Raw genomic sequence first — 26,191 nt, 5'->3', positions numbered from 1 at the left:
GGTGAAATTGTGTGAGCTGATAGTAAGCTCTGGTAATTCTCATTTCTCTCTGTGATTATGCATGTAATCAGTGTAAAACGATACACACTCTGCTGATATCAGTGTAATCCTGTAAATATTAGTTCTGGACACACAGAAGCACACAGCATCCTCAGTTGTTTGGGTCGACTCTTCCAGCCTCCTGTCCTCAGCTTTGATTGAAACGCTCGGTATCAGTCAGCTCGTCTCATCTGGACCCACAGAAACCTCACAACTGATCACCTCATCAGTGTAGTCACAGCACGACATCTTCTTTAGCTCTGTTTACTGCACTGGATGTCATCTGTTGACTTGTTAGTGTTTGTTTAATCAAGCAGCACAGTTAGTATTGGCACATTACTGCAATGATTTCATCAAATCCTCTCACTAAAATCCTCTCAGTATTTCTGTCTTGTTTTCCAGTATCTGAAGATCTAAACTGTACAATAAAGAAATAAATAATCTGCACAAAACTATGACAGTCATTAGCAATTATTACACATAAGTCAATATTATGTAAACAATTCAAAAATATGTCAATCAAGTCATTATGAGATAAAATGTTACAAATAATTAAATAATTACAAAAATGTTATGAGATAAAAAGTTAAAAAAAAAAAAACTAGATTAAAAATGGACAATAAAAATGTGAATTTATGCCATTTTATGACAAAAATTTGTTATTAAATAAAATGCCATAATTATAAGATAAAAAGCCTAAATAGGAATAAAACATTTTTATCTCTGTTATGATTTAGCATGTCAAATTTTTGCCCATTTATCTAAGAATTATGACTTTTTATATCCCATAATTATGATTTATCGAAACATGTTATTTTTCTTACATTATATGGCAGAAATTGCTTTCATACACAAGATTCAAAACGATCCCAGATAAAACGTCTTGTTTTCTGAGAAACTGGAATGAGTTTGTAATTAAATCAAGCAGAAATATCTGCCAATAGGTTCAGAAAAATCTACTTCTTTTCTCTTTGATATCTGCTGGTTTTTCGGACTCTGTTGGCAGATATGTTTTCTTTAACTTTGCTGTCTGCTCATGAGCGATGAAAGAGCTTTCCTCTGGGAAGCAACCGGCACAGGTCTCAGGAGCGTCGTGCTTTCCTCTGGCATTCCTGCATTTATTGTTGTGCAGGAGTGAAGCAGGGATGTGCTGGCACCAAAACAGAGAGAAAGACATGAAAACAGCAGTGTGTTTGCCAGCGGAGCTGTTTCTGAAGACTGGCACCAGCAGGCATTGAGACAGAGACAGGCCAGTGATTGTGTATCCGCTAGCATCTCTGCATCTACCTTTCTTTCTCTCTCTGTGTTATTCCTCAAACATGACGAAGTGTTTCGAAAATGTTTACCACTTTTCTAAACTCTAGCATTGATGGAGTCAGTTATACAACCTTTCCAAAGTTTGGGGTTGATGTGATTTGTATAGACGAATGATGAATAAAAGGTTCAAAAGAACAACATTTATTTGAAAGGGAAATATTTTTGTAACATTATAAATGTCTTTACTGTCACTTTTGATGAATGTAATGCATCCTTGCTGAATAAAAGTATATATTATAAAAAAAGACCAAACATTTGATCAGTTTCAGTCATAACAAGGTTGGTTTACACAGATTGCATGCACAAACAAACACTGATTTTCATTCAACTCATATTCACAACTATAACATCTGTGAATGCTGCAGAGTCATGTTTAGTGTGATTACGCAACATTTCTGTCTAAACAGCGGATCTAGTGTGGATTGAGAGGCTTATTTATGTTTGTTCCTGGCACAGTTTTCCTCATCAGTGTTGTTTAATATGGTTTAACTCAGTCACTTGGGTCTCATAGGGGTCTGTAACAGAGAAATCTTTGTCAGATTCAGATGTGTTGCTCAACGCAGAGTAAATGAACTCCCTGTTCACTGCTGTTTGTGCAGATACATGTTCTTCATGCACTTTGTCTAATGTTCAACTTTTGAAATAGGCTGTTTTGGTAAAAAACATTTTTAAATAAAAACACACCACATAATTAAAAATAAAACAACTTTTGAAAACGCTTCATTGCATTTCAACACAGTTTGAGCTGAGCAAGACAAACCCGTTGACTGTTTCCAGTCAGATTTCAGCATGAGACACATTCAGTGTCTTTTACAGAGCAGGAAGTGATTGGGATAAATCTGCATATTCAAATACACATTATATTAGCATATTGTATGTAATATTAATATCATCTTGTCTTAGCATGTCTGGTTTGCTCTGGAGTCAGAAGAGACTGTGTGTCATATCTGAGCGTCTGGAGGCTGGTATCGATCCGTTGACTCACATCATTCATCCATTAGAGTCCGTCGATAGACTCGTGGCCTGCTTTCACTTCTCGTTCTCTCTCTGAATCAACTCCATCCGTCTCTTCAGACACAAACTGCGCTGTGTTTGTGCTGTTTTCATCTCTGCTGATTGGAGTCATGAGACCTTGTGGCTTGGATTTTCAACAGTGTTTATGTTTATGGAGTTCATTTTAACGGCCTCAAGGGGGAATTATATTTCACCAAAAAAACAACAACAACAAGAAAACTACATAAAAGTAGGAAATGTATATTTAGCATTAATATATGAAAATTATTTAATATAATAAAATATATAATATTTAATATTTAAAAAAATGTGACTTAACCATTATGCATCCAGATTCGAATTATTGTTTCTCTGAATGCCTTATATCTGGCTTTTCTCTATGTTTTTGTGAGATTCATCTCAATCCTCCAGCACTGGTTGTTTTTCTTTAACGCTGTTTAAATAATTTTTTGACATGCTTTAACAATGTGCAAACTTCGCTAAAAATAGACTCCATTTTCTTGGAGCAAAATATTTTTAATTAATTTAAATACCGTATTTTCCGGACTATAAGTCACACTTTTTTTCATAGTTTGGCTGGTCCTGCGACTTATAGTCCAGTGCAAGTTATATATGTTTTTTTTTTTCCTCATCGTGACGTATTTTTGGACTGATGTGACTTGTGTGACTTATAGTCCGACTCCGATTGATAAATGATCAATTTTATTGTTTAAATATTTAGATTGGTGACATTGATTTTTTTTATAAGATTCATATGCTGCTAATTTTTTAAATAATGTTTTATTAACGCTATTTTTTTATGTTTTAATAATCATGTCTTGCTTTAAAGCACACTTATTTTCAAACCCTCCTAAAATAGACTTCATTTTATTTGATGAAAACATTTTATTTAGCTCACTTAAATATTTCAAATCTTTTATTTTTTTAAACTTATTATAATAGTATTATAATTCTTACATTTTTCCTTTTGGTTTTGTCTCTAGACATGACCCAGACCCAGTTTCTGTGAGATTCATCTCAGTCCTCCTACACCGCTTATTTTTCTTTCACACATTTCCTGTCATTTATTTCTATTTCATCCTCTGTGTTTGTTGTTCTGTGGTTGTTCCTCGTCGGTTTAGCTGTTATTGTGTGCTCTGACGTCTGAGAGACTCGTTCTGAGAGCAGCGAGAGACGCAGACGCGAGGATGACGAGCACCGAGGAGATGAAGAGAGCTGGATGTTAACGGCTCACATGACTGATGACCTCTCGACTCGTTCATGACGCGTCATTCATCTGCAGCAGCGGCCCAGAGCTGATCAATAAATACTGCCTCAAAACATGGATTCAAATATATTAATGACTTACAAGAGCATGGCTTCGTCAGAAAGAAGTAATATACTTTAAAAATATAGACTTATTGCAAACTATATGCAAAGTTTTGTTTTGTTTTTTGGATATGATTAAATAACCTGTTGTAGTTTAAATGTCATTTTAAAAATCTTTTCAATCTTTTTATTAGGTGATAAAGTTAATAAGTTTTAAAATACAGTTAATATTTTGTCTGTGCATGATGAAAGATTAAAACATAATGATTTAACATAATGTAAGATATTTACTTAGACATTATTTTAAATTGTACTTAAGAAACATAGTCATGAAAACAGTCTTAAGGACACTTAAGTAACATTTTATTTCATTAATATTTTATCACCTGTAAATAGAGTTTTAAATATATATGACATTTAAAATATACTTTTATTTAAAACCTTTGGTTTTGTATTATATAAAAGTGTGTTTAGAAACAGTTATAAATATTATTTAAGCACACTTACGTAATCTTTCATTTAGTAAATACGACAATGACTGCAAGATCATTACTAGATCTTTTTTTCTCAGTTTACAATTTTAAATGTACTTTAAAGTATGACTTTTATTTTGACTGTATGCAAATAATTTTAAAAGTTTAAAGTGTTTTAAAAACAATATGAAAAACCAAGTCAATATAAGTAACATTTTTATTTTATTGTCTTCAAGTAGATTATTATAAAAATACGATTTAAAATTGATGTTAAAATAATAATAATAATAATAATAATTAATTTGACATTAAGTGTTTAAGAGTGTGTACAGAAACAGTTGCAAAAACTTAAGTCACTTTTTATCTCATTCACATTATATTGTCTGCAAGTAGTTTAAAATTGTTTTAACATGTGCTTTAATGTAAATCTTTAAATTTTTATTCTTTTAAAAGTGTACTTAAGTATGAAGAAACAATCATGAAAGCAGTCTGCAAGTACTTTTTGTTAGATTTAAAGTACACATTCAACAGATTTAAGTACACTTTATTTGCTTTTCTTTTCATTCATGTGTTATTTTAAAAAATGTTTTATTGTCATAATAAACCATATATTAAACCATATATATAGTAGTTGTAAAGTCATTTTTCGGTCACTATTTTTGCAGTCACATTTAGTGACACTAGAAACATCACTTTGCAGCTTTAACCCTGTTACTGTGGTAAAATCACTGTAACACATGTCTTCTCGTGGTCTTGAGCTGCGGGAGGTTAATGGATCGTAACGGATCGTCCTCCTCGGACACCTTCAGTCCGTCACACTTCTCACGCTCGGTGAATGTGTTGTGTTTGTCGCTGGCGAGCCTCGTTCAGGAGTTTCTGTATGTTTCTGTGAGGAACAGATGTTCTGCTTGACATCAGCCACAAGTCTTGAGTTTGCGTTATTACTTCATGTAGTTCAAATGAGTCGTTCCAAATGATTCAGTGAGTCATTAGATTGATTCAAAGTAAAAACTCACTTAAAAACCTCCGTATTAATAAATTGCCATAAATCACCTGCATGCAGTGCTATATCCAGGTTTATATGAGTCTACAATATCAGGTTTAACATTTGTGTGGAAGAACCAATCACTGCATTGGTGCGGCTTTTATACTTTAGGGTTACATTGAATCAAATAATAGATAGATATAAGAAAAAGTGTCTTTTGAGTTTTTTTTTTTTTCCTCTTATATTTTTGGAGAGTAATTAATTTCTCTCTAATCAGTTCGTGTACAAAGACTGTAAAGAAGTTTATGGTGTATTTGTTTTATTAATTGTATTAAGATACAGTATAATCACAGTTCTCTTGTGTTTTAGGGTTACTCTCTTTACATGTTTGTTCAGACGGTCCCTTTCTGTTTCTTCACGTCCAGAATAAGTTTAATTAAAAACTAAATGTCACGGTTGACGTGTGGTTGAGACATATCGCAATGAAATATAGCTAATAATCTACAGTTTGCTTTAGTTGTTGATTTCATGAGGTTTGTTGAAGAAGTTCCAAGTGATTCAGTGAGTCATTAGGATGATTCATACTCACAACACACTGTGAAACGAATCTTTAACGATTCATTAAGGATTGAGTCTATTTATTGTTTTCACACTTGACACTCATTTAAACAAATGTTGTCAGAACATAGTTTTGTTAGTGTTTTTTTTCTGCAGAAGACTTTATTAAAGTCATCTCTCTCTCTCTCTCTCTGTCAGTTTGTTCCTGCTGTAAATGTCTGATTAAGAAGAGTAAAGCTGCTGGAGTGTGTGTGTGTGTGTTCTCATTGTTCGGATGTTTACGATGTGTTCTTCTGTTTCAGATCATCATGACGACTGAAATGCAGGAGATCTCCATCACGGAGGAGAAGCCTTTACTGCCGGGTCAATCAGACACTGTGAAGGTCACCACACACACACACACACACGTTGGTTTCACTTGTTTCTGTGAACTGTTGGAACATTTTATAGACTTCTATTACTTTTATAATGACCAAATGATATTTTCTATCCCCCATCCCAAACCCTAACCCTAACCCTACTCCTTACAGAGAACCTGTTTGCATCGTTACACTTTCAGATAAACATCTTTTACTATTTTTAATAATTTGTTTGTCCCACAGTGTACCCTTGGGGGAACATTTTGTCCTCACAATGTAGTATAAACAAATAAACACACACACCACATGAATGTATCTGTCACTAACTGATGTGTGCTGCCACCTGCTGCACATTCATAGAACTTCAACATACTCAAATATATATATATATATAAATTTCAACGTTATTTGGCAACCAGACAGCCTGCATTTACATGATTGACTTTATACTTATATTATATATTTTTATTATACTTATTCATCATTTACTTTCCTTTTTGTTAGTTTTAATTCATAATATATATATATATATATATATATATATATATATATATATATATATATATATATATATATATATATATATATATATATATATATATTTCTTGAATAAAAGACACATTTTTACACACTTTATTTAACATATTGCATTTTCATTAAGTTGTGAAGTGCTAAAAAATAAAAATAAAAATGAAATAAAAAGTCATTAAACTCTAAGGACCTCTGGAGATGTTTAATAACACATTGCTGCTGGTTTTGTCAACGAACACAATCATTGAGGGTTCAGTAAACTACAAACTGTTTCTCTGAGCTCAGCTTGAGGTGTTTTGTTGTCCCCTGTAGTAAACAGAGATGTTCTGATATTGAGATTGTGATTGTTCTGATGCAGGACGCAGAGATGGCGGCCCAAATACTGCTGGATCATGGCCAGGTGAGACAGACATGATTCATACTTTAGATCATCATCATCTGGAGCTGTGCATGCATGAGTGTGATTGTGCTGAACTCTGACCTGTTTCTGTGTTTGTGCAGGAATACAGTGTGGAGACGCCTCACGGTGTGCTGCATGTGACGGTCCACGGAGCTGGAAACACACGCAGACCTGCCATACTGACCTTCCATGATGTGGGGATGGACAGTGAGTCACACACACACACACACACACACACGCACACATGCACACACACACACACACACAAACACACATACACAGACACACACACACACATGCACGCACAAACAGACACACACACACTCTCTCACACACACACACATGCACACACACACACACACACACACACACTCTCTCACACACTCACAAAACATACATTTTTTGTAAGTTTTTATTGATGCTAAAACGTACAATTTAGACGTATCTCAACATTGAAAATATACAAGTTGCTATGTATTTTTAGCTAAAAAATATCAATATTTACGTATCTTTTATAGCCTAAAGATATTCGTATCAGTGCATTTTTTTAAATAATTTTATCAATAAGCGATTTAGATCAGTTTCACATCATTAGTGCAAATTTTCCAATGAGCAGTTTATTTCCAGTTAGCACCATGAGAAGATGATAAGTGCATCAGATCCTGAAACAAAAGGCTAGTAAAGCATGTCAACATAAAGATATGACAAAGATTTTTGGTCCACATTATCTTTGAGGTGTTTAGTATTAATGTACATAAATTCACATAGTTTCAGTTTTGTTGAGTAATCATCTTCTTGGCCTTTTCTTACCCTTTCTTTCTACATTTCTTGGCACTACACAAACTCTAGCTTGCAAAATCCATATTGCACAACAACAAAAATGATGAAGACACAGTGTCTTTATAAATGGTTACCTGTGTGAGCTCATGATTCAAACACATTGAGAGACTTGAGATGAATGAAAAGAGACATTAGCGAAGAGAAAATCCTGCAACGTTAGATCTAGTCATTCGCAAGCGTGACTGAAGTTCCTGAAAGTTACGTTGTACATCATACCTTAAAGATATTACAAATTATTTCACAAAAGATCAGAGATGATGCATTTATTTCTTTGGCAGTGGCTTTTATTCAAAGTGAATTGCATTCAAGGTACACATTCGATCAGTAAACCGTAATCTGCAAAGAAAGCTTTTATTTGGATGCTTCTGCAATTATATCATATAAAACATGCATGTGGTATAGCACTTAAAGAGTTATTAAGTCAAATGTTGCTATTTTTTAAGGTTTTTCATTTATTTTTATTTTATTTTTTTTAGAAGTTTTTATGTGGAAAAGCTTGTGTTGTATAACTTGTGTTGGTTTACAGGTTTCATAGGAATTGTTTTTTTTTTTTTTTGCCATGAAAATAGCATAATATGCTTACAATGACATTAAATAAAAATATACCATTACTACATGTGGTATAGTAATATTTCTAATTCATGGGTAAAAAACATACTGTTGTTTAACGTTTGCAGATGGGTCCACGCTTGGCTGGTGCTGTGCCAGTTTGTCCTTCATAGTGAACAGGCAAACATTCGCCCTCAACTAGATCACAAGCAACAATCACATACGAGTTCTCAATCTGGAATTTAAAATCACATCGTCCATTTATCCGACCCATTATCTGAATAACATACACAATGAATGTTTCTGTACTGATGCACTTGTTAGCTGAGTATCTGGTGCCTTGTCCATTGCAGATACTTTTAATTCTATATAAGTCCTCATTACGGAAGAAAGACTGTGAAGTATGTCTGCTACAAAGTCCCATTTCTTCTATGTAATGTGCCCAATTGTTCGGCTTTGTTGTATCAAAATCAGTTAAGAGGATGTGCTTTCTTTTAAAATTGAGGTATTGGTTGATATTCTGAGACATCTGGCAGGGCCAAACTGGAAGCGTTTCAGTTCGATTCTCACTAGAAATGGCATTATTCAGTCCATCACTGAAACCCAGAGTGATGAAGAGCATGAGAAGAACAGCCAATCTCATCCTGAAAAGACAGACATTTAGAGATTTGCAGTTAGTTGACATAGTTTATAAAACGATAGATAACAATTAATGAATGACTGCAATATAATAAAGTTGTAATAAGCAATTGTGTCACCAAACACAACAATATCCTTCACACACATTTCGCTCAACGCTCAATACACACAATTTATTTTTAGCAATGCATGTTTCAAAGACTATGAGGAGATTCAGCAATGTCTATAGCTTTCTATATAGTTGGCATTAATTAACTAACTACATAAATGATCCAAATTCATTAACATTTTACAAGCATTTATTTATTTAGACCCTTTTGACTGGTTTTGTGCGCCAGGGTTCCTTAATGCCACTAGGAGGCGCTGTGTCATAGCAACTTGTGCAGTTAATTATTTTTAGGAACAGCAGCATATCAGCATATCTTCTCCGGTTCTGTTGTGTTGTCTATTATAGTGCACTGGCAGACGTCTTTCGTCACAGGCAACAATTAGCTATCTGCCCATCATACTTTGTTCTACTCCTCCTCTTGATTGTGATTGATTAGATAAAGTGCCTCCATTGCTGCAGGATCTTTGTAACATAACTTTATCATGTTTGCAGTCTTGATGTCTTTAAATCATCTGGTGATTTTTAGTGGATGTATGAAGTCAAGCTCACAAAGAATCACATAATCCATGTTAAACCAGAAACATCTACCAGACTTCGCGTATAGACAGTATTCCATGTACAATTAAATAACTAGAGTGCATTACCTTTGTGCCATTCTTGAGCTTGTGTAAATGAGTCTGAGTTGAAGTTCAGAAAGCGTCCTTTGTGTCTGATAAGCTGACTTGACTGATATTTATTAGGGGCGGGTGTGAAAATGCAACTTGTTGAATTGCACTGAAAACACTTTTTTTCTCCAGTATGAGTGATGGTGGTAATAACGATGTACAGTAGATGGTTTAGGCAGCTGTGCACATCACACTGTACAAGATGAGCTCTTCACACTCAGGCCGTGTTGGTTCATACTTGATGAGTGTGTTTAACCAGCCAAACAGAGTCAAAGTGCACAAGCACCAGAATAAACACATACAACATCAACTTTTATGTTAGCTAGACTATACATTTCTAGGTAATGGAGTCGGGAATCGAAGCAATGCAATTGTAAAACTGCTTGGTTGATGTAGTGCAGTTCAGTTAATAAAGATTTGACATAAAGGACAATTACATTTTTAATAAGGACAGAAAATCATGAAAATGTCTTTGTATGCCAGTAAATACATTGTCAGTAATAAAATACCTTTGAATTGATGTAAATGACAACGTTGCTGTCACGTATGGGAACACAGGAGATGGAAGATCCAAGTTTAGTGTGGTTTTATTAAGGGTAATCCAAATCAAGCCGGGGTCAGAACCAACAAGATCCAAAAAGAAACGAACACAGAGACCAGGAGGGAGGTGGAGCGGCGGAGGACCAGGGGGAGGGACGGAGGGCCAGGTAAAATGGGGAAACAGAGACAAGAGTGCAAAAAACAAAACAAAAACAAAAAAAAAACATCAACAAAACATAAGTCCAGTAAGGACAGAAAGTTCAATTGCCCAGGGCCGAACCGACAGGGCAGTAATCCAGGGTGGAGCAAGGTGGAACTGGAGCCATGCAGTTGAGTCAGGAACCCACCAGGGCGGCGCAGAAGACCACCACAATAGTGCAGTCAAACAGAAGCCCACCAGGGTGGCGCAGAAGACCACCACAACCGTGCAGTCAAACAGAAGCCCACCAGGGTGGCGCAGAAGACCACCACAATAGTGCAGTCAAACAGAAGCCCACCAGGGTGGCGCAGAAGACCACCACAACCGTGCAGTCAAACAGAAGCCCACCAGGGCGGCGCAGAAGACCACCACAACTGTGCGGTCGAGACAGAAGCCCACCAGGGCGGCGCAGAAGACCACCACATCCGTGCGGTCGAAACTGAAGCCCACCAGGGCGGCGCAGAAGACCACCACATCCGTGCGGTCGAAACTGAAGCCCACCAAGGCGGCGCAGAAGACCACCACATCCATGCGGTCGAAACAGAAGCCCACCAGAGCAGCGCAGAAGACCACCACATCAGTGCTGTTGAAACAGAAGCCCACCAGAGTGGCGCAGAAGACCACCACAGTGGGATCGAAGATACATGAGAGCAAGTCTGGATAGGCAAGTCTGAAACAGAGAACATGATTAAGTTAAGGGTGGCCTCCGTGGCCACGTCAGGATCAGTCGAGTGCTCTGGTAGTTCAGCAGAGACGTGGAGAAGCTCTGGTAGTTCTGCAGAGTTTAGACTGGATTCAGGAAGATCAATCATGACTTGACTCTGCTCATAAGGATCATTGGTGACCTGACTCTGCTCATGAAGATCATTGGTGACCTGACTTTGCTCATGAAGATCAATGGTGACTTGACTCTGCTCATGAGGCTCATTGGTGACCTGACTCGGCTCATGGAGATCATTGGTGACCTGACTCGGCTCATGGAGATCATTGGTGACTTGCATTTGCTCATGAAGATCAATGGTGACTTGCCTTTGCCCATGAAGATAGTCGGTGACTTGACCTTGCTCATGAAGAACATTGGTGACTTGACTTTGCCCATGAAGATCAACGGTGACTTGAATTTGCCCATGAAGATCAACAGTGACTTGACTTGACTCCTGAGGTCTAACTGTGGAAGTGCTTAACTCATGAGTGTCAACGGTGACCTGACCTGACTCTGGAGTGTTAACGGTGACCTGACCTGACTCTGGAGTGTCAACGGTGTCCTGACCTGACTCTGGAGTGTCAACGGTGACCTGACTTGACTCTGGAGTGTCAACGGTGACCTGACCTGACTCTGGAGTGTTAACGGTGACCTGACCTGACTCTGGAGTGTCAACGGTGTCCTGACCTGACTCTGGAGTGTTAACGGTGACCTGACCTGACTCTGGAGTGTCAACGGTGACCTGACCTGACTCTGGAGTGTCAACGGTGACTTGACCTGACTCTGGAGTGTCAACGGTGACCTGACCTGACTCTGGAGTGTCAACGGTGACCTGACTTGACTCTGGAGTGTCAACGGTGACCTGACCTGACTCTGGAGTGTTAACGGTGACCTGACCTGACTCTGGAGTGTCAACGGTGTCCTGACCTGACTCTGGAGTGTCAACGGTGACTTGACCTGACTCTGGAGTGTCAACGGTGACCTGACCTGACTCTGGAGGTTCAACGGGAACCTGACTCGACTCTGGAGGGTCAACAGGAACCTGACTCGACTCTGGAGGGTTAACGGGAACCTCACTCAACTCTGGAGGGTCAACTGTGGCTGTCATCCTGTGTAGAGGTGCTGGACAAGCGGCCATCTTGTGCCATGACTCTGGACCGGTGACCATCCTGGGCAGTGGCGCTGGGCCGGCGGCAACCTTGTGCTGTGACGCTGGGCTGGCGGCCATATTGTGCAGTGGTGCTGGGCTGGCGGTCCTACTCTCTGTAGACCCCATTCTAGAGTCGGCCATCTCACCGAGAGAAACAGGTGTGGCTGAGTCATCGCACCGAGATCGATGCTGTAAGTAACTGGTGAAAACCCAAAAGTCCAGTATCTCAAACCCCTTCATCCCCCACCCAGGCAAAGGGTCATCCAGGCAGTCATTGAATAGGTCCTTCAGGGCTTTATCATTATATCTCATCCCCACTGCCATTGTCCAGAACGTTTGTGCCAAGCACCCCACTTCACTCCCCTTTTGACGGAGAGTAGTTAGGTTGGAAAGTCTCCCCATCCGCTCCTTTATGGTGGATGGTGGCTGGGGAACGTATGTGAAATCCCATTTTCTCATAAAATGCATTGAGTTTGAAAACGAAGATTCATTCTCTCTAAACCGCTCTGTTCCAAGAACCTGCTCTGCTCTGATTGGTCAGATGGACTGCACTAGTCTGTTGTAATTGGTCAACCACTTGCAATGTGTTGATAATTGTTACTGTGTCAGTTTTACAATGTCAATTCCAGTGCAAGTCCTCATCTTTTAAAAGTGCTTCAAAGAGGAACTGGAGCACTGAAAACAGTGTCTTCTGGATATGAACAACACAATCCAAACTCTTCCAGTCTACAACTACAGTGTCTGAAGGCAGGGCAGAGTAGATGTGTGCAGACCATAGATGCCACAGTGGTACGTAGCTATGAACCAGAGACTGGAATCACTGATGACTCACTCAAGGCAGTTCAGAATCGATTCTTTCTTGAGCAGACATTTGATATTCACAAACACAAACACGTGTTTGAAAAAAGTCACTAAATGAAATGATGTTATGGTTCGTTGTTTCTCTCAGGTAAGAGCTGCTTCTCCACCCTGTTTAAGTTTGAGGAGATGCAGGAGATCGTGAAGAACTTCACTGTGGTCCACGTGGACGCTCCAGGACAAGAGGACGGCGCGGCCATTTATCCTGCCGGGTACGTGCTGTATATATATATATATATGCATGTGTACGTGCGCGAGTGAGTGTATGTGATGGCTGAGACTTTGTGTGGGTGTTATAAAACAAAAAAACTTAAAAAATTAAATGCATTAAATGGCGTTTGACACCTGCCAAAGTGTCTTCAGAAGGTGTTAGTGGTTTTACATCTTCTGCGTTTAATGCAGACTGTGTCTCAGAGACTATTTTTATGCTTTCACATGTGTTAGATGTGTTAAAAGCCCAGAAATGATCATATTTTTTCTTTTTCCCTGACAGATACCAGTATGCATCTATGGACCAGGTCTCTGAGATGCTCCCCACTGTCCTGCAGTACTTTAAGTGAGTCTAAAGTTCTCCATTAGTGACTCCTGGAGACCACACAGATACTCAACATCAGCTCTGCTCTTCACATGACTGAATACATCACCCTTGATTATTTTCCTCTGGTTTAGTTTCCGCACAGTTATCGGTGTTGGAGTCGGAGCCGGTGCTTATATACTGTCCAAGTTCACTGTGAGTTACACATCTGACCGTCACATGTTTCACTTTTCCCCTTTTAATGTGCAGGAAATAATAATAAACAACTATATCCATAATTTTTATTTATGTGCACAGACTTCTTAAATGAGAACTATTTTGTTGCTCTTCATATAGTTTGTTGTCATTTTCCCAGTTTTATTGCTTTGTCATCAAATAATTTCACTACTCCCTGTGTACTTTGTGGATGATGTGGCCCTTTTCTTTCTATGCTTTGGTTAATTTGTGAATTTTGTTGTTTTTAACTACAACATTATTACATTAAAATATAGCATATACAGTGGGGTAAAAAAGTATTTAGTCAGCCGCCAATTGTGCAAGTTCTCCCACTTAAAAAGATGAGAGAGGCCTGTAATGTTCATCATAGGTTCACTTCAACCATGAGAGACAAAATGAGGAAAAAAATCAAGAAAATCACATTGTAGGATTTTTAATGAATTTATTTGCAAATTATGGTGGAAAATAAGTATTTGGTCACCTACAAACAAGCAAGATTTCTGACTCTCAAAGACATGTACCAAGTACTCTGTAACAAATACTTTGATATATAGCCTTTGTTGGCGATGACAGAGGTCAAACATTTTCTGTAAGTCTTCACAAGGTTTTCACACACTGTTGCTGTTATTTTGGCCAGTTCCTCCATGAAGATCTCCTCTAGAGCAGTGATGTTTTTGGGAAACACAGACTTTCAACTCCCTCCAAAGATTTTCTCTGGGGTTGAGATCTGGAGACTGGCTAGGCCACTCCAGGACCTTGAAATGCTTCTTACAAAGCCACTTCTTCGTTACCCAGGCGGTGTGTTTGGGATCATTGTCATGCTGAAAGACCCAGCCATGTTTCACCTTCATGGCCCTTGCTGATGGAAGGAGGGTTCCACTCAAAATCTCACGATACATGGCCCCATTCATTCTTTCCTTTACACGGAACAGTCGTCCAGGTCCCTTTGCAGAAAGAGCCCCAAACCATGCTGTTTCCACCCTCATGCTTCACAGTAGGTACGGTGTTCTTTGGATGCAACTCAGCATTCCTTCTCCTCCAAGTTGAGTTTTTACCAAAAAGTTCTATTTTTGATTATCCGAATCCTCTTCTGGATCATCCAAATGCTCTCTAGCAAACATCAGACATGTAGTGGCTTAAGCAGGGGGACGCGTCTGGCACTGCAGGATTTGAGTGTGTTATTGATGGTAGCCTTTGTCCCTTTGGTCCCAGCTCTCAGCGGGTCATTCACTATCTCCCCCTGTGTGGTTCTTGTGGTTATTTTGACCCCACGGGGTGAGATCTTGTGTGGAGCCCCAGATCGAGGGAGATAATCATTGGTCTTGTATGTCTTCCATTTCCTAATAATTGCTCCCACAGTTGATTTCTTCACACCAAGCTGATTACCTACTGCAGATTCAGTCTTCCCAGCCTGGTGCAGGTGTTTCTGGTGTCCTTTGACAGCTCTTTGGTCTGGGCCATAGTTTGGCGTGAGACTGTTTGAGGTTGTGGACAGGTGTCTTTTAAACTGATAACAAGTGGAGGACAGAGGAGCCTCTTAAAGAACTTGTTACAGATCTGTGAGAGCCAGAAATCTTGCTTGTTTATAGGTGACCAAATACTTATTTTCCACCATAATTTGCAAATAAATTCATTAAAAATCCTACAATGTGATTTTCTGGATATTTTTTTCTCTCATAGTTGAAGTGAACCTATGATGAACATTACAGGCCTCTCTCATCTTTTTAAGTGGGACAACTTGCACAATTGTTGGCGGACTAAATACTTTTTTGCCCCACTGTATAACACAAGCAGATGTTCAAAGAACGAATGAAGCCATCTGCTGGCCAAAAAAATACATATAAAATCACATACCGAGGAATTAAACATCATTACGCTTTGCAGACTGTTTAATTACAGTAAAAATGAGAAAATCTCAAAATAACATTTACATTTAACAGATGCTTTTATCCAAAGTGACATATAAATGAGAACATAGAAGCAGTCAGGTCAACAAGAGAACAACAACAGTAAACAAATGCCATGACAAGTCTCAGTTAGTCTAGTATAGAACACAGAGACAGGGTGTTTATATATATATATATATATATATATATATATATATATATATGTATATATATATATATATATATATATATATATATATATATATATATATAATAATATGAAAGACAAGAAAATAAAAGGGAAGTTCTAGTATTAGTTGGTTAAGTGCTCAATCAACTCAATCAGCCGGCATCTATGGAGAGTTCACAGAATTTTACATGTTGTCCTTTTTTACAAAGGAAAGCTGCATTGCGTCCTTAGACCGTGGCAGCATAGTTTGCAGTGTTTGACTGTGAATCCTCTCTCTCGTCTCTCGCTCACAGCTGAGTAACCCTGACGCCGTGGAAGGACTCGTTCTGATCAACGTGGACACAAACGCACGAGGCTGGATGGACTGGGCCGCACACAAGGTCTGTCAGATGAACATGAAGTCAGTCTGATGAATAATCACAGGCGATATGTTCCCCAAAATGACTTCAACAGCTTGTGTTTCTTCTGCAGCTCTCCAATCTGACGTCTTCCCTCCCAGACCAAATCCTGACTCACCTCTTCAGCCAGGTGTGTGTGTGTGTGTGTGTGTGTGTGATTCTACAACACAGACATTAGATTAGACCGAGTGTGTGTTTGTCTCTGTTAGACATAAATATGTATCAGAGGGCTTCTGATCAACCTGATGTAGATTGAGTTTCTGATAATCAATGACAGACTGTATCTTATCATGCTTTTAATGCGGCTAAATAAGACAAGACACCACAGGCCAAAAAACATTATCTCATGCATTGTTTTCTCATGCTCAGTTTTGACATTTTGGGCTACTTCCATAACATATATTCTTTCAGACTAGTTGATAGACAGATATTGATAAAAAATAATCTTTTCTTTTATGTTTTTATGTCATTGTCCACAACAGGAAATAAGTCAATTGAACCAGACTAAATTTAGTGTGTATGCAAAGTAGTGCATATATAATTAGACTGATTTGCATATGTAAACATAACCTTTTAGAAAACTTGTAAACAAAACAATTGTCTTAACGTACTGTGATTAATCAACTTAAGAAGTAAGACCAATCAGGATCAAGTATCCCAGAGAACGCTGTAATAATGTCATCCATTATAAAGAAGATGGTGTGTAAAAGGTTAAATACTGATTCGTTGTGTGTGTGTGTGTGTATGCTTGCAGGAAGAGCTGTCGGCAAACACAGAGCTCCTTCAGACTCACAGAGAGAGAATCTCTAAAGCGCCCAACCTCATCAACATCGAACTCTTCTGGAAGAGCTACCTGGGGTAAATCACACACATGCACCAGGGAAACAGTGATTTAGCAGTTTAACACACACATCACTGCATGCTTCTGACTGTTTCATTTGCATTAAATAGTGATTCATCCATAACTATCAACTCAACGCAGTTAAGATGTGATGCATTATGTCAGAAAGCATATTCACACACAATGAAAGAAGCACACTTTATAATCAATCTTTAATGTTTTTCCTTCTGTCTTACAGTCGCAGAGATCTGAACATCGAGAGGAATAACACGTTCAAGTAGGAATGATGACAAATAAAGCCGTTGTCTCTTTCAGACGCCTCTGTTTTGGCGTCTCCTCACGTGTCTGTGTCTTTCAGATGTCCTGTGATGCTGGTGGTCGGGGATCAGGCTCCATATGAAGAAACTGCGGTAAGTCTTTATGTCAGTCAGTCTTAAAGAGGACCAGGCTTCTCCACAGAGATCCTGGATTCATCTCACTGCCCGTCTGTTTCTGTCCAACAGGTGGAGTGCAACAGCAAACTAGATCCAACTACCACCTCATTTCTCAAGGTTCAAACTTCACCTGTTTCATGACTGACATGTACTTTTATTAGATTTCATTAAAGAAAGACTAAACACAAGTATAACATATTATTAATAGCTCATGTAATTTGAATAACGTTAATTTAATAATCTTAAAATGATTCTATTGTTAGAAAATAAGAGCAGTTTGTCCCAGAAAAGCGAATGTATTTATAAATGATTTCTCTATTGTTTAATTCAGATGGCTGATGCTGGCGGGATGCCACAGCTGACTCAGGTGAGTCACACCTTTATTTCTCATCACAGTTCATTAATTCAGATGAAATCTGTTTGGAGTCCAAATCAAATGTGTGTCTCCACAGCCCAGCAAACTGACAGAAGCCTTTAAATACTTCATTCAAGGCATGGGATACAGTAAGTGACCTGAGAAATATCACAAAATTTAGGTTTTAATGTAAACCAACCACTGCTTGCTTACACTATCTTTTAGTTTGGGGTCAGTAAGATTTATTTTGAAAGAAGTTAGTATGTTTATTCAGAATAAGGATGCATTGAATTTATCAAAAGTGAAGATATTATGTTACGAAAGATTTCTGTCTCAAATCAATGCTGTTGTTTCGAAGTTTCATCAAAGAATCCTGAAAAATAACGTCTGATGGTTTATACAAAAGTAACAAACTCATTTCTGCACTGATAACTACATATCAGAATGATTTCTGAAGATCGTGTGACACTGAAGACTGGAGGAATGATGATGAAAATACAGCTCAGCATCACTTTTACAGTATATTCAAACAACAAGCAGGGTTTTGAAATGATCATATTTCACTATATTTCTGATCAAATAAATGTCTTGGTGAGCAGAAGAGTCTTCTTTAACAAACATCTTGCCGACCCCAAACTTTTGAAGTGTAGTAATAACACAGTTTAATGTTTAGCTTCTCATTATCAGTGAACAAAATCTTTAACCCATTCCCAGAACAGCAACATAGTGCTGGCCCAGATCCGGCCCACATCTGGCACGCCTGAAAAGTCCAAATGTTTGGTGTATTTTTAACCAGAGCAAGTGGTAACATTTTGTAAAAAAAAATAAAAAAATGCTGACAGAAGTGTCATATTTGTATTTAAACTGTTACGTTTTAAAAAACAAAAAGATTTGGAATTTACATTTTGGAATTTTGGCTTTTTGATGGAATTCTCAGTTTGCGTCTCACATTTAAATTTTTTTTTGAATTTAGGCCTATTTATTTGTTTGTTTATTGCTTGTTCTTCGGCTTCTTCTTCTGTTTGTTCTCTGACGTCTCTTCTTCTCTTTCAGTGGCGTCGTCCTGCATGACGCGTCTCTCGCGCTCGCGCACCACCTCCCTCTCCTCCACCTACTCCATGGAGGGCTCGCGCTCCCGATCCCGCACGCTGTCCCAGAGCGAACAGGGCGGACAGCTCCCCCCGAGCCCATCCCAAACCATGGAGGTGTCGTGCTGAGGAGCGCCGGAGCGAGGGAGAGAGATGGATGGATGAAGAGCTTCGGTCTTCTGGGTGGAGGAACGTGAGTTTCGTGAGTGACGACGGACGGACGGATGATGACGACTCTCTCCCTTCCTTCTCCGACCCATTAGACAGAAGATAGAGCCCTTTAACTCTGTGACATGGGCGGGGCCTTTAGTGAGACCCAAATGTAGTGTTAACCAATAGTTATACTTCTAATATGAATATTGTTGATGATTAATATTAATAACGACGAGTGTCACTGAAAAAAAAAAAAATGTTTCTCTTAATTACATGTTGAATTTCTAAACAAAATAATAGAGAAAAGAGTATATAAGCTCAAATGTGTGTCTTTCCATGATTTTTTTTGTATTCTGTATTATTTTTTTCTGTTACACAATCCTGCTGCTGTGAGAGGGGTGCAGTATTGTCGGAGACGGTGGAGATAGTTTTAGGCCGAAATACTCGTCTCTGTAGATGACAGCCACCTCATGTCTTCCATTTACCCTTAACGAAAAAAGCGAAAAAGAAAAATACTGTAATTATATATATATTTTTGTTGTTGTTGTTGTCTTTGGGGCCATTGGGGTCATTGCTTGTTCTGAAATGCATGGTAGAATTTTCTTGACCACATCAGTCTATGGTTTTTCTTCTTCTTCTTTTGTTTTACGTTCATTTTTATTTCGGTTAGAGAGTATGGTCTTAAATAGGAAAGAACAATCAGAAAGTCACAGGAATCGTTGTTTTGGAGTCATTGACATTGAGGTGCACATTTCTACCTGCGATGTGATGTATTTTCATAGAAACCGGACATAAACATTGAACGAAGATTAAAATTGGTGAAAAGGGATCTATATGATGGTGGTTGGGAATAAAAGAAATCGAGGACGGAAGACGAAAAGGAAAGTTGTTTGAGCAAGTTTGATGAAAGACTACAAAGACTAACATACATTGATGAATCACTTATAGTAAGATCAGAAGCACAAATCAAGAAAGTTATACAGTTGATTTCATATGAATCCGTACAATATGACTCATGCATACATATAACATTTACAAAATAGAAGTAAGCATACAAGTCCACCTCTTAACTGCCTCTAAAGTAGACAGATCGTATAAAATCACATAAATTAGCCACCAATTAACCAAAACATAAAATACTGACGAATTGGCATAAGAGTGCATTGCGAGTTTTTGGATGTGTATCTTAGATTTGTGGACATGTGCCATGGTAGTTTTTGAAGCACTTTGAAGTACAATAGCATGTTAGGCTTCAGTATAAATATGGTAACCACCTAGGACTGTAGTAGAAGACCTTTAGTCTTACCATGCAATCACTGTACCATGGTACGGCCACAGTACTTTGCTGTATCCTATTAGTCCGCTAATAAGTTTTGGTTGGAAACGTTGAGGTGGACTCATGGTGATGTTTGTCGTTCTGAATGGGCCGTTCCTTGATTTAACGTAACTTGAGAGCTTTTGCTCTGGTTTGAAGTGTACATAAAGCCATGGTGTGATCTAATGCTGAACCATAGTGATTGTACACAGAGTAAAACAGTACGTGTGGACATGCCTGAGCGTGAGAGAAGTGCTTTAACTTTAAATCACAATAAGAGAATACGTGAGTTTGAATTGACTTTGCTGATTAACCAGCCCCTTCACTGCCAACAGGGTTTAGCCATGTTATTAACACATTAGCTCCAAGAGCTCTTCCAATTGGCAAGTCATTGAGACTAGCAGGTTAGCATAGCTGCAATGTTTAAATGTTAAACATATAGAATAATCTATATGAAGCGCACAAAAGAATACCGCAATCACTGCATGTTTTTTTTTTTACACGATTGCTAACACTTGCCAATAACGACATAGACCAAAACCTCACAACTGTAAATGCATTGTAACAATCACTTTTAGCAAAACACTGCCCTGAAAACCAAGGTAATTCAGAATAGACTAATCAGTGTTAATTGGAGAGTTCGCCCAGTGTTCGTAGAGATTCTCAAATCACAATTATTGGAATTTTTTATTTATTTTTTTGTGAAGTTGTTCATGACAGGGCATTGGTTTTAATGGGTTTTGTAAGTGGGAAACATGGTGTTTTTCTTTTTTTTATGGGGAAATGAATGGACCAGGATGTGGCGTGTGTTGGGATGGTGTGAATGTAAATGTGTGTACATTGTTTTTTTTTTCCTTTTTTTAACTCTCCTCAATGAAACACTTTTAAATTTTCTGTGAAGTAGATTTGCGTCTCAGTGTCCTCATGGGTTAGACATCAGTGTGCTAGTTCTTGTGTAACTTTTTTAGCGTTAGCACTACAAAAGGAAATAATGTAATTAATAACAATAATAATAAAATGTCATGAGTAACAGAATGCAATCAGAATTAATTGTGTGGCTAATTTCTCTGTGTAAAACTGAACAACTGGAAAAACATAATTAAAGGGATCAAAATGACACCATTATTTGAGTCTTATTTTCATATGTACTTTTTTCTCATGTCGAAGTGAGTTTGAATCATACACTGATGGTTCAAGTTGTTTCTATTATATGATAACATTAGAACAACAGCAGTAGAAACCATTGTCTTCGTTATCATTTTATCAACCAAATATATGTTTTTGTCCCTTGTGTGGTGTGTATTGGTAGAATCGTGTCACTTGTGACAGTATGTAACAGCTAACCCCAGCTTCACAATGAACGTCACATCTCTTCGGTGCTTGGACAGGTAATTAATGGATTTAGCATCATTTTTATTGAAGGAATGTGATCATACAAACATTAGTGGTGTGAATATTGTACAAAGTGTTTTACTGATACTGACTGACTGGCATCAAAAAGCAAATGAGGGGAATATCAGCACAGGATGTTTCCTACTCTGTGGCCAGATAATTAATGCATCAGTGATGGTCAACAGTGAGATATGTGGATAAATACACAAATATAGAGGAAGTAACATGTAAAAAAAAAAAATTCACAAATCAGGAAATACCCAAATGAAGGCACCGTACTACAGTACGTATCTTTGTAACGTCAGTTAAGCATCTTTTACTCTTTATTATCGAGATCAATTATCTCTTTGAATCATTTCACTTCATTTCACCTCTGACTGGCTAATGGCACAACAATACACTCTCAAACCTTCGCTGACTTCCATAGTATGGACAAGAAAAACTATGGAAGTAAAGTGAACCTGAAACATTCTTCAGAATGTTGCCTTTGTGTTCTGCAGAATAAACGAAGTCATACAAGCTTGGAGCGACACAAGAGGGCACAGAAGATGACATCATTCTCTTTTTTGGTTGAACTATCCATTTAAACTCATTAAATTGCATATTTCAGAATTTAGAATTTCACATTTTCAATGATTTTATGTTTCTGTATTTAAATAAAAGTTCACGATATTTCCTCCTATTTTAACTAATGTTAAAACGGGTTCAACAAATGACAGCAAAAATGACTAATGCATAAAAAAACGTGGGCATGCATAAACAAGGAAGACATTTTTTGAAACTTTCGTTTTAGAGTAATAAACAAATGATGTGGCCTGTTGAATGAATGTTGAGAGCAGTTCAGATAATCACATAGTTCCAACCATCAGACTCAGGACAGAAACACACCACCTCTAAAGTAAGAATAACTCATAAGTTCATTCTTTAACTAGAATTACACTTTGCAACGTAAATATTATCTGAATAAATGCAAGGCGATTCGTACATTTTTACATCATGTTTTACTTTCTTATTCGTTCTTCCTTAGAAATGGACCAAACTCTGTATTTCATTCTTCTTCTCATTGGTGAGTGTGTTTGTGGTTTTATTCATGATTTCTAGTTTCATTAGGTTTGATCTTGTTATGAAAAGCATTAAAGCAGCGTCTCTCTTTCACAGCTCTCTGCTCCGTATCTGAATGTGTTCAGCATCAGTATCACTTTATAAATGAGAAGAAGACCTGGACTGAAGCTCAGAGATTCTGCAGAGAGAAATACACAGATCTGGCCACCGCTGACAACATGAACGACACGAACGAGCTGAAGAAGAGTGTGAATGATGGAAGTGTTCAGTTTGTCTTGATTGGGCTGAAGAGGGCGAGTCGTGAAGAATGGCACTGGTCTTCAGGTGATCCTGTGCTCTATCTGAACTGGGCTCCTGGACAACCAGACGGCAGCAGTTATTGTGCTGTGATGTTAAACGGACAATGGCATGATTGGGCATGTAGCACAACACAACCTTTCCTCTGCAACAACAGTGAGTCCTTTTATAGATACACCACACGCTATTTTTTATGTTCCATAATGCTATTATGTCATATAGGAAGTCGTGGCCTAATGGTTAGAGAGTTGGACTCCCAATCGAAAGGTTGTGAGTTTGAGTCCCGGACCGGCAGGAATTGTGGGTGGGGGGAGTGTATGTACAGTTCTCTCTCCACCTTCAATACCACGACTTGAGCAAGGCACCGAACCCCCAACTGCTCCCCGGGCACCGCAGCATAAATGGCTGCCCAGTGCTCCGGGTGTGTGCTCACAGTGTGTGTGTGTGTGTGTTCACTGCTCTGTGTGTGTGCATTTCGGATGGGTTAAATGCAGTATGGGTCACCATACTTGGCTGAATGTCACGTCACTTTCACTTTATAACATCTTTAATATATAAGATGTTTATATTAACAGATTGAAGAATAAAAACACTAAGTATTTTAGAAAATTGTGTATTTATTTGAACTCAATAGATTGCAGCCTGCCATATGATATGCATAGAAATAAAACATATAAAAAATAAATATTGAAAATAAAATCAACTGCAAAATTAAGACAAACAAATTTAAACTTGGGTAAAAAGAAACAAAGGGAAACCTGGCCATTAGTGCAAATCTCTGTAACTGTATATAAGGCCTATACTGCACAATAAACAAAACACTATCCAACTCTTATGGTGCGTTCACACCAGACGCAAATAGAGCGTTTGTCGCGAGTGATTTTAATGTTAAGTCAATGCAAAGACGCGAATAGACAACTTCCGAAAAAAAGCAAAACATTCTTAAATAGACGCTGTCTTTTTAAATAAACTGCATATTTGAGTTCAAAACAACTACATTCTCGCATGAAATACTTTTAAAACTAGATTTATTTGAGCAAGTGGCATCTGGTGTGTACAAAGCATTAAATATTCATTACAGTAACATGTTAGCATGTGTAGATGTGAGGTGGTTCATAAGATTTGAGTTGCTTGAGGCAGACGTGGATAAAATCTTTTTTCCTGGTCATACCGTGCATATTACAGAAACATTCTTGCCTTTAATTCCCGATACTTCCAGTTTGAGAACGCCATTATTGCTGACGCCGTCTTGTGTTTAGTGGTTGTCAGAGCTGCGTTACTCCCAACACTGCAGACCATTGTATATCTTGAATATACTGTGAATATTAAATATATTATCTTCTGTAGAAACAGTACAAGTCTCCCCCGCTGCTCCTGTTCACATCCAAACCATATAGCAACATACAAATAATTAACAAACTGATTCATTAACATTTTCTCATCTGTTTTTCTTAAAGCAAACACAGGACTCATCTTTATCAATCAGACAATGAATTGGAGAGATGCTCAGAGTTACTGCAGACAGAATCACATTGATCTGGTCAGTGTGAGGAACCAGAACGAGAATCAACAGGTTCAGCAGATCATCAGTGATAATAACTCATCTGGATTATATGTGTGGATCGGTCTGTTCAGAGACTCATGGCAGTGGTCAGATCAGAGTGACTCTTCATTCAGAGACTGGAAGTCTGGTCAACCTGATAATAATGGAGGTGGTGAAAACTGTACAGCTGTTGAACTGAATGCTCAGGGACAATGGCATGACGTCCCTTGCAGCACACCATTTTCTTTTGTGTGTTATGAAGGTGAGTAGATCTTCACTAAACACACACACTCCATCATCACCTCCAGATCTCTTAAAGTTCACTCTACATGTCTGACATGACAAATTCATCCCCAGTGTTTGTTCTGCATGTTGTTTTTGATCAGTCTCTCTCTAGTTTCTGCTTGTGTTTGGTTTGGTTTCCAGATAAACTGATTGTGATCAGAGAGAATGTGACGTGGTCTGAAGCTCTGAGATACTGCAGACAGAATCATGTGGATCTGGTCTCGGTTCATTCAGAAGAGATGCAGCGTCGTGTGATGAACGTGGTTAAACGTGCGTCTACTGCGGAGGTGTGGTTGGGTTTACACAACTACTGCATCATGAACATGTGGCTCTGGGTGAGTGGAGATATCGTGTGCTATCAGAACTGGGCTCCAGGGAATGGAACGAAACCGGAAAACTGCAAACTTGAGAAGAGAAAAGGAGCAGTTCAGTCTGGAGGAGATCACCGCTGGATCAGCCTTCCTGAGACTCACAAACTCAACTTCATCTGCATAAAAAAAGAGTGAAGAACACATGAATGTTTTTGTTTACTTGCAGTAAACTTCTGTATTTTAATAATCAAAATATAGTGTGCTCTTAACACTATTATATATATTGTCACGGGAGGAGCACAAGACAGACACAGTGGGCGTGGCGTCAGGCCTCGGAGAGGCTTTTATTAACAGAAATCATAAAACAAAGGGAATAAAAGTGGCCAAAGGGGGAAAGTGTCCAAAATAACAGGGAATCTGGTGTCCTCGTCGTGCTGCAGGGTTCGTGTGGGTCGGGCAGTGTTCATGGAGGAAGGGTCCAGGTAAGGGGCGGAGTCCGGCGGCCGCACGCGCTCCCCTCCTTGGTCCGGGGCGCGAGGGGCGGCGGCTTCCTCTAGCGGCCGCATCTCTCTCGTCGGCCGCGGCGCTGGTAGGGGATGGACGGCCCGGCATCCTGGCCCGTCGGCCGTGTAAACGGGTGCGGTTCTCCTCCGG

The 26,191-nt window shown here is 38.5% G+C and overlaps 2 protein-coding genes across 2 annotated transcripts in view; both read left to right on the top strand.

Annotated features, from left to right (window-relative positions):
• Positions 1 to 21,764, top strand: part of LOC127962092 (protein NDRG2-like) — a 28,894-nt gene extending 7,130 nt beyond the window's left edge. The window contains exons 2-16 of the mRNA XM_052561541.1: positions 5,997 to 6,077; positions 6,943 to 6,984; positions 7,086 to 7,191; positions 13,328 to 13,448; positions 13,730 to 13,792; positions 13,906 to 13,966; positions 16,357 to 16,443; positions 16,535 to 16,591; positions 17,216 to 17,319; positions 17,541 to 17,579; positions 17,661 to 17,712; positions 17,806 to 17,853; positions 18,068 to 18,103; positions 18,189 to 18,240; positions 19,145 to 21,764. Of these exons, the coding sequence (XP_052417501.1) occupies positions 6,003 to 6,077; positions 6,943 to 6,984; positions 7,086 to 7,191; positions 13,328 to 13,448; positions 13,730 to 13,792; positions 13,906 to 13,966; positions 16,357 to 16,443; positions 16,535 to 16,591; positions 17,216 to 17,319; positions 17,541 to 17,579; positions 17,661 to 17,712; positions 17,806 to 17,853; positions 18,068 to 18,103; positions 18,189 to 18,240; positions 19,145 to 19,308 (1,107 nt within the window). The 5' untranslated portion in view covers positions 5,997 to 6,002 and the 3' untranslated portion in view covers positions 19,309 to 21,764. The remainder of the gene's footprint in view (positions 1 to 5,996; positions 6,078 to 6,942; positions 6,985 to 7,085; positions 7,192 to 13,327; positions 13,449 to 13,729; positions 13,793 to 13,905; positions 13,967 to 16,356; positions 16,444 to 16,534; positions 16,592 to 17,215; positions 17,320 to 17,540; positions 17,580 to 17,660; positions 17,713 to 17,805; positions 17,854 to 18,067; positions 18,104 to 18,188; positions 18,241 to 19,144) is intronic.
• Positions 21,765 to 21,915: 151 nt separating this feature from the next.
• Positions 21,916 to 25,756, top strand: LOC127962091 (macrophage mannose receptor 1-like). Its single transcript, XM_052561540.1, has 4 exons — positions 21,916 to 23,105; positions 23,198 to 23,554; positions 24,856 to 25,203; positions 25,368 to 25,756. Exons 1-4 carry the CDS (start codon positions 23,036 to 23,038, stop codon positions 25,730 to 25,732), a joined length of 1,140 nt encoding a protein of 379 aa, XP_052417500.1. The 5' UTR covers positions 21,916 to 23,035; the 3' UTR covers positions 25,733 to 25,756.
• The last annotated feature ends 435 nt before the right edge of the window (positions 25,757 to 26,191 follow it).

Source organism: Carassius gibelio, chromosome B7 (genome assembly GCF_023724105.1).
Source record: "Carassius gibelio isolate Cgi1373 ecotype wild population from Czech Republic chromosome B7, carGib1.2-hapl.c, whole genome shotgun sequence".
Classification (NCBI taxonomy): domain Eukaryota; kingdom Metazoa; phylum Chordata; class Actinopteri; order Cypriniformes; family Cyprinidae; genus Carassius; species Carassius gibelio.
This window is presented reverse-complemented; position numbering and strand designations above follow the sequence as displayed.

Coding starts and splice junctions, on each gene's coding strand:
- LOC127962091 (XM_052561540.1), top strand. CDS start 23,036: ATGTTTTACTTTCTTATTCGTTCTTCCTTAGAAATGGACCAAACTCTG. Junction 23,106..23,197: donor TTTCATTCTTCTTCTCATTG/GTGAGTGTGTTT, acceptor TCTCTTTCACAG/CTCTCTGCTCCGTATCTGAA. Junction 23,555..24,855: donor ACCTTTCCTCTGCAACAACA/GTGAGTCCTTTT, acceptor TTTTTCTTAAAG/CAAACACAGGACTCATCTTT.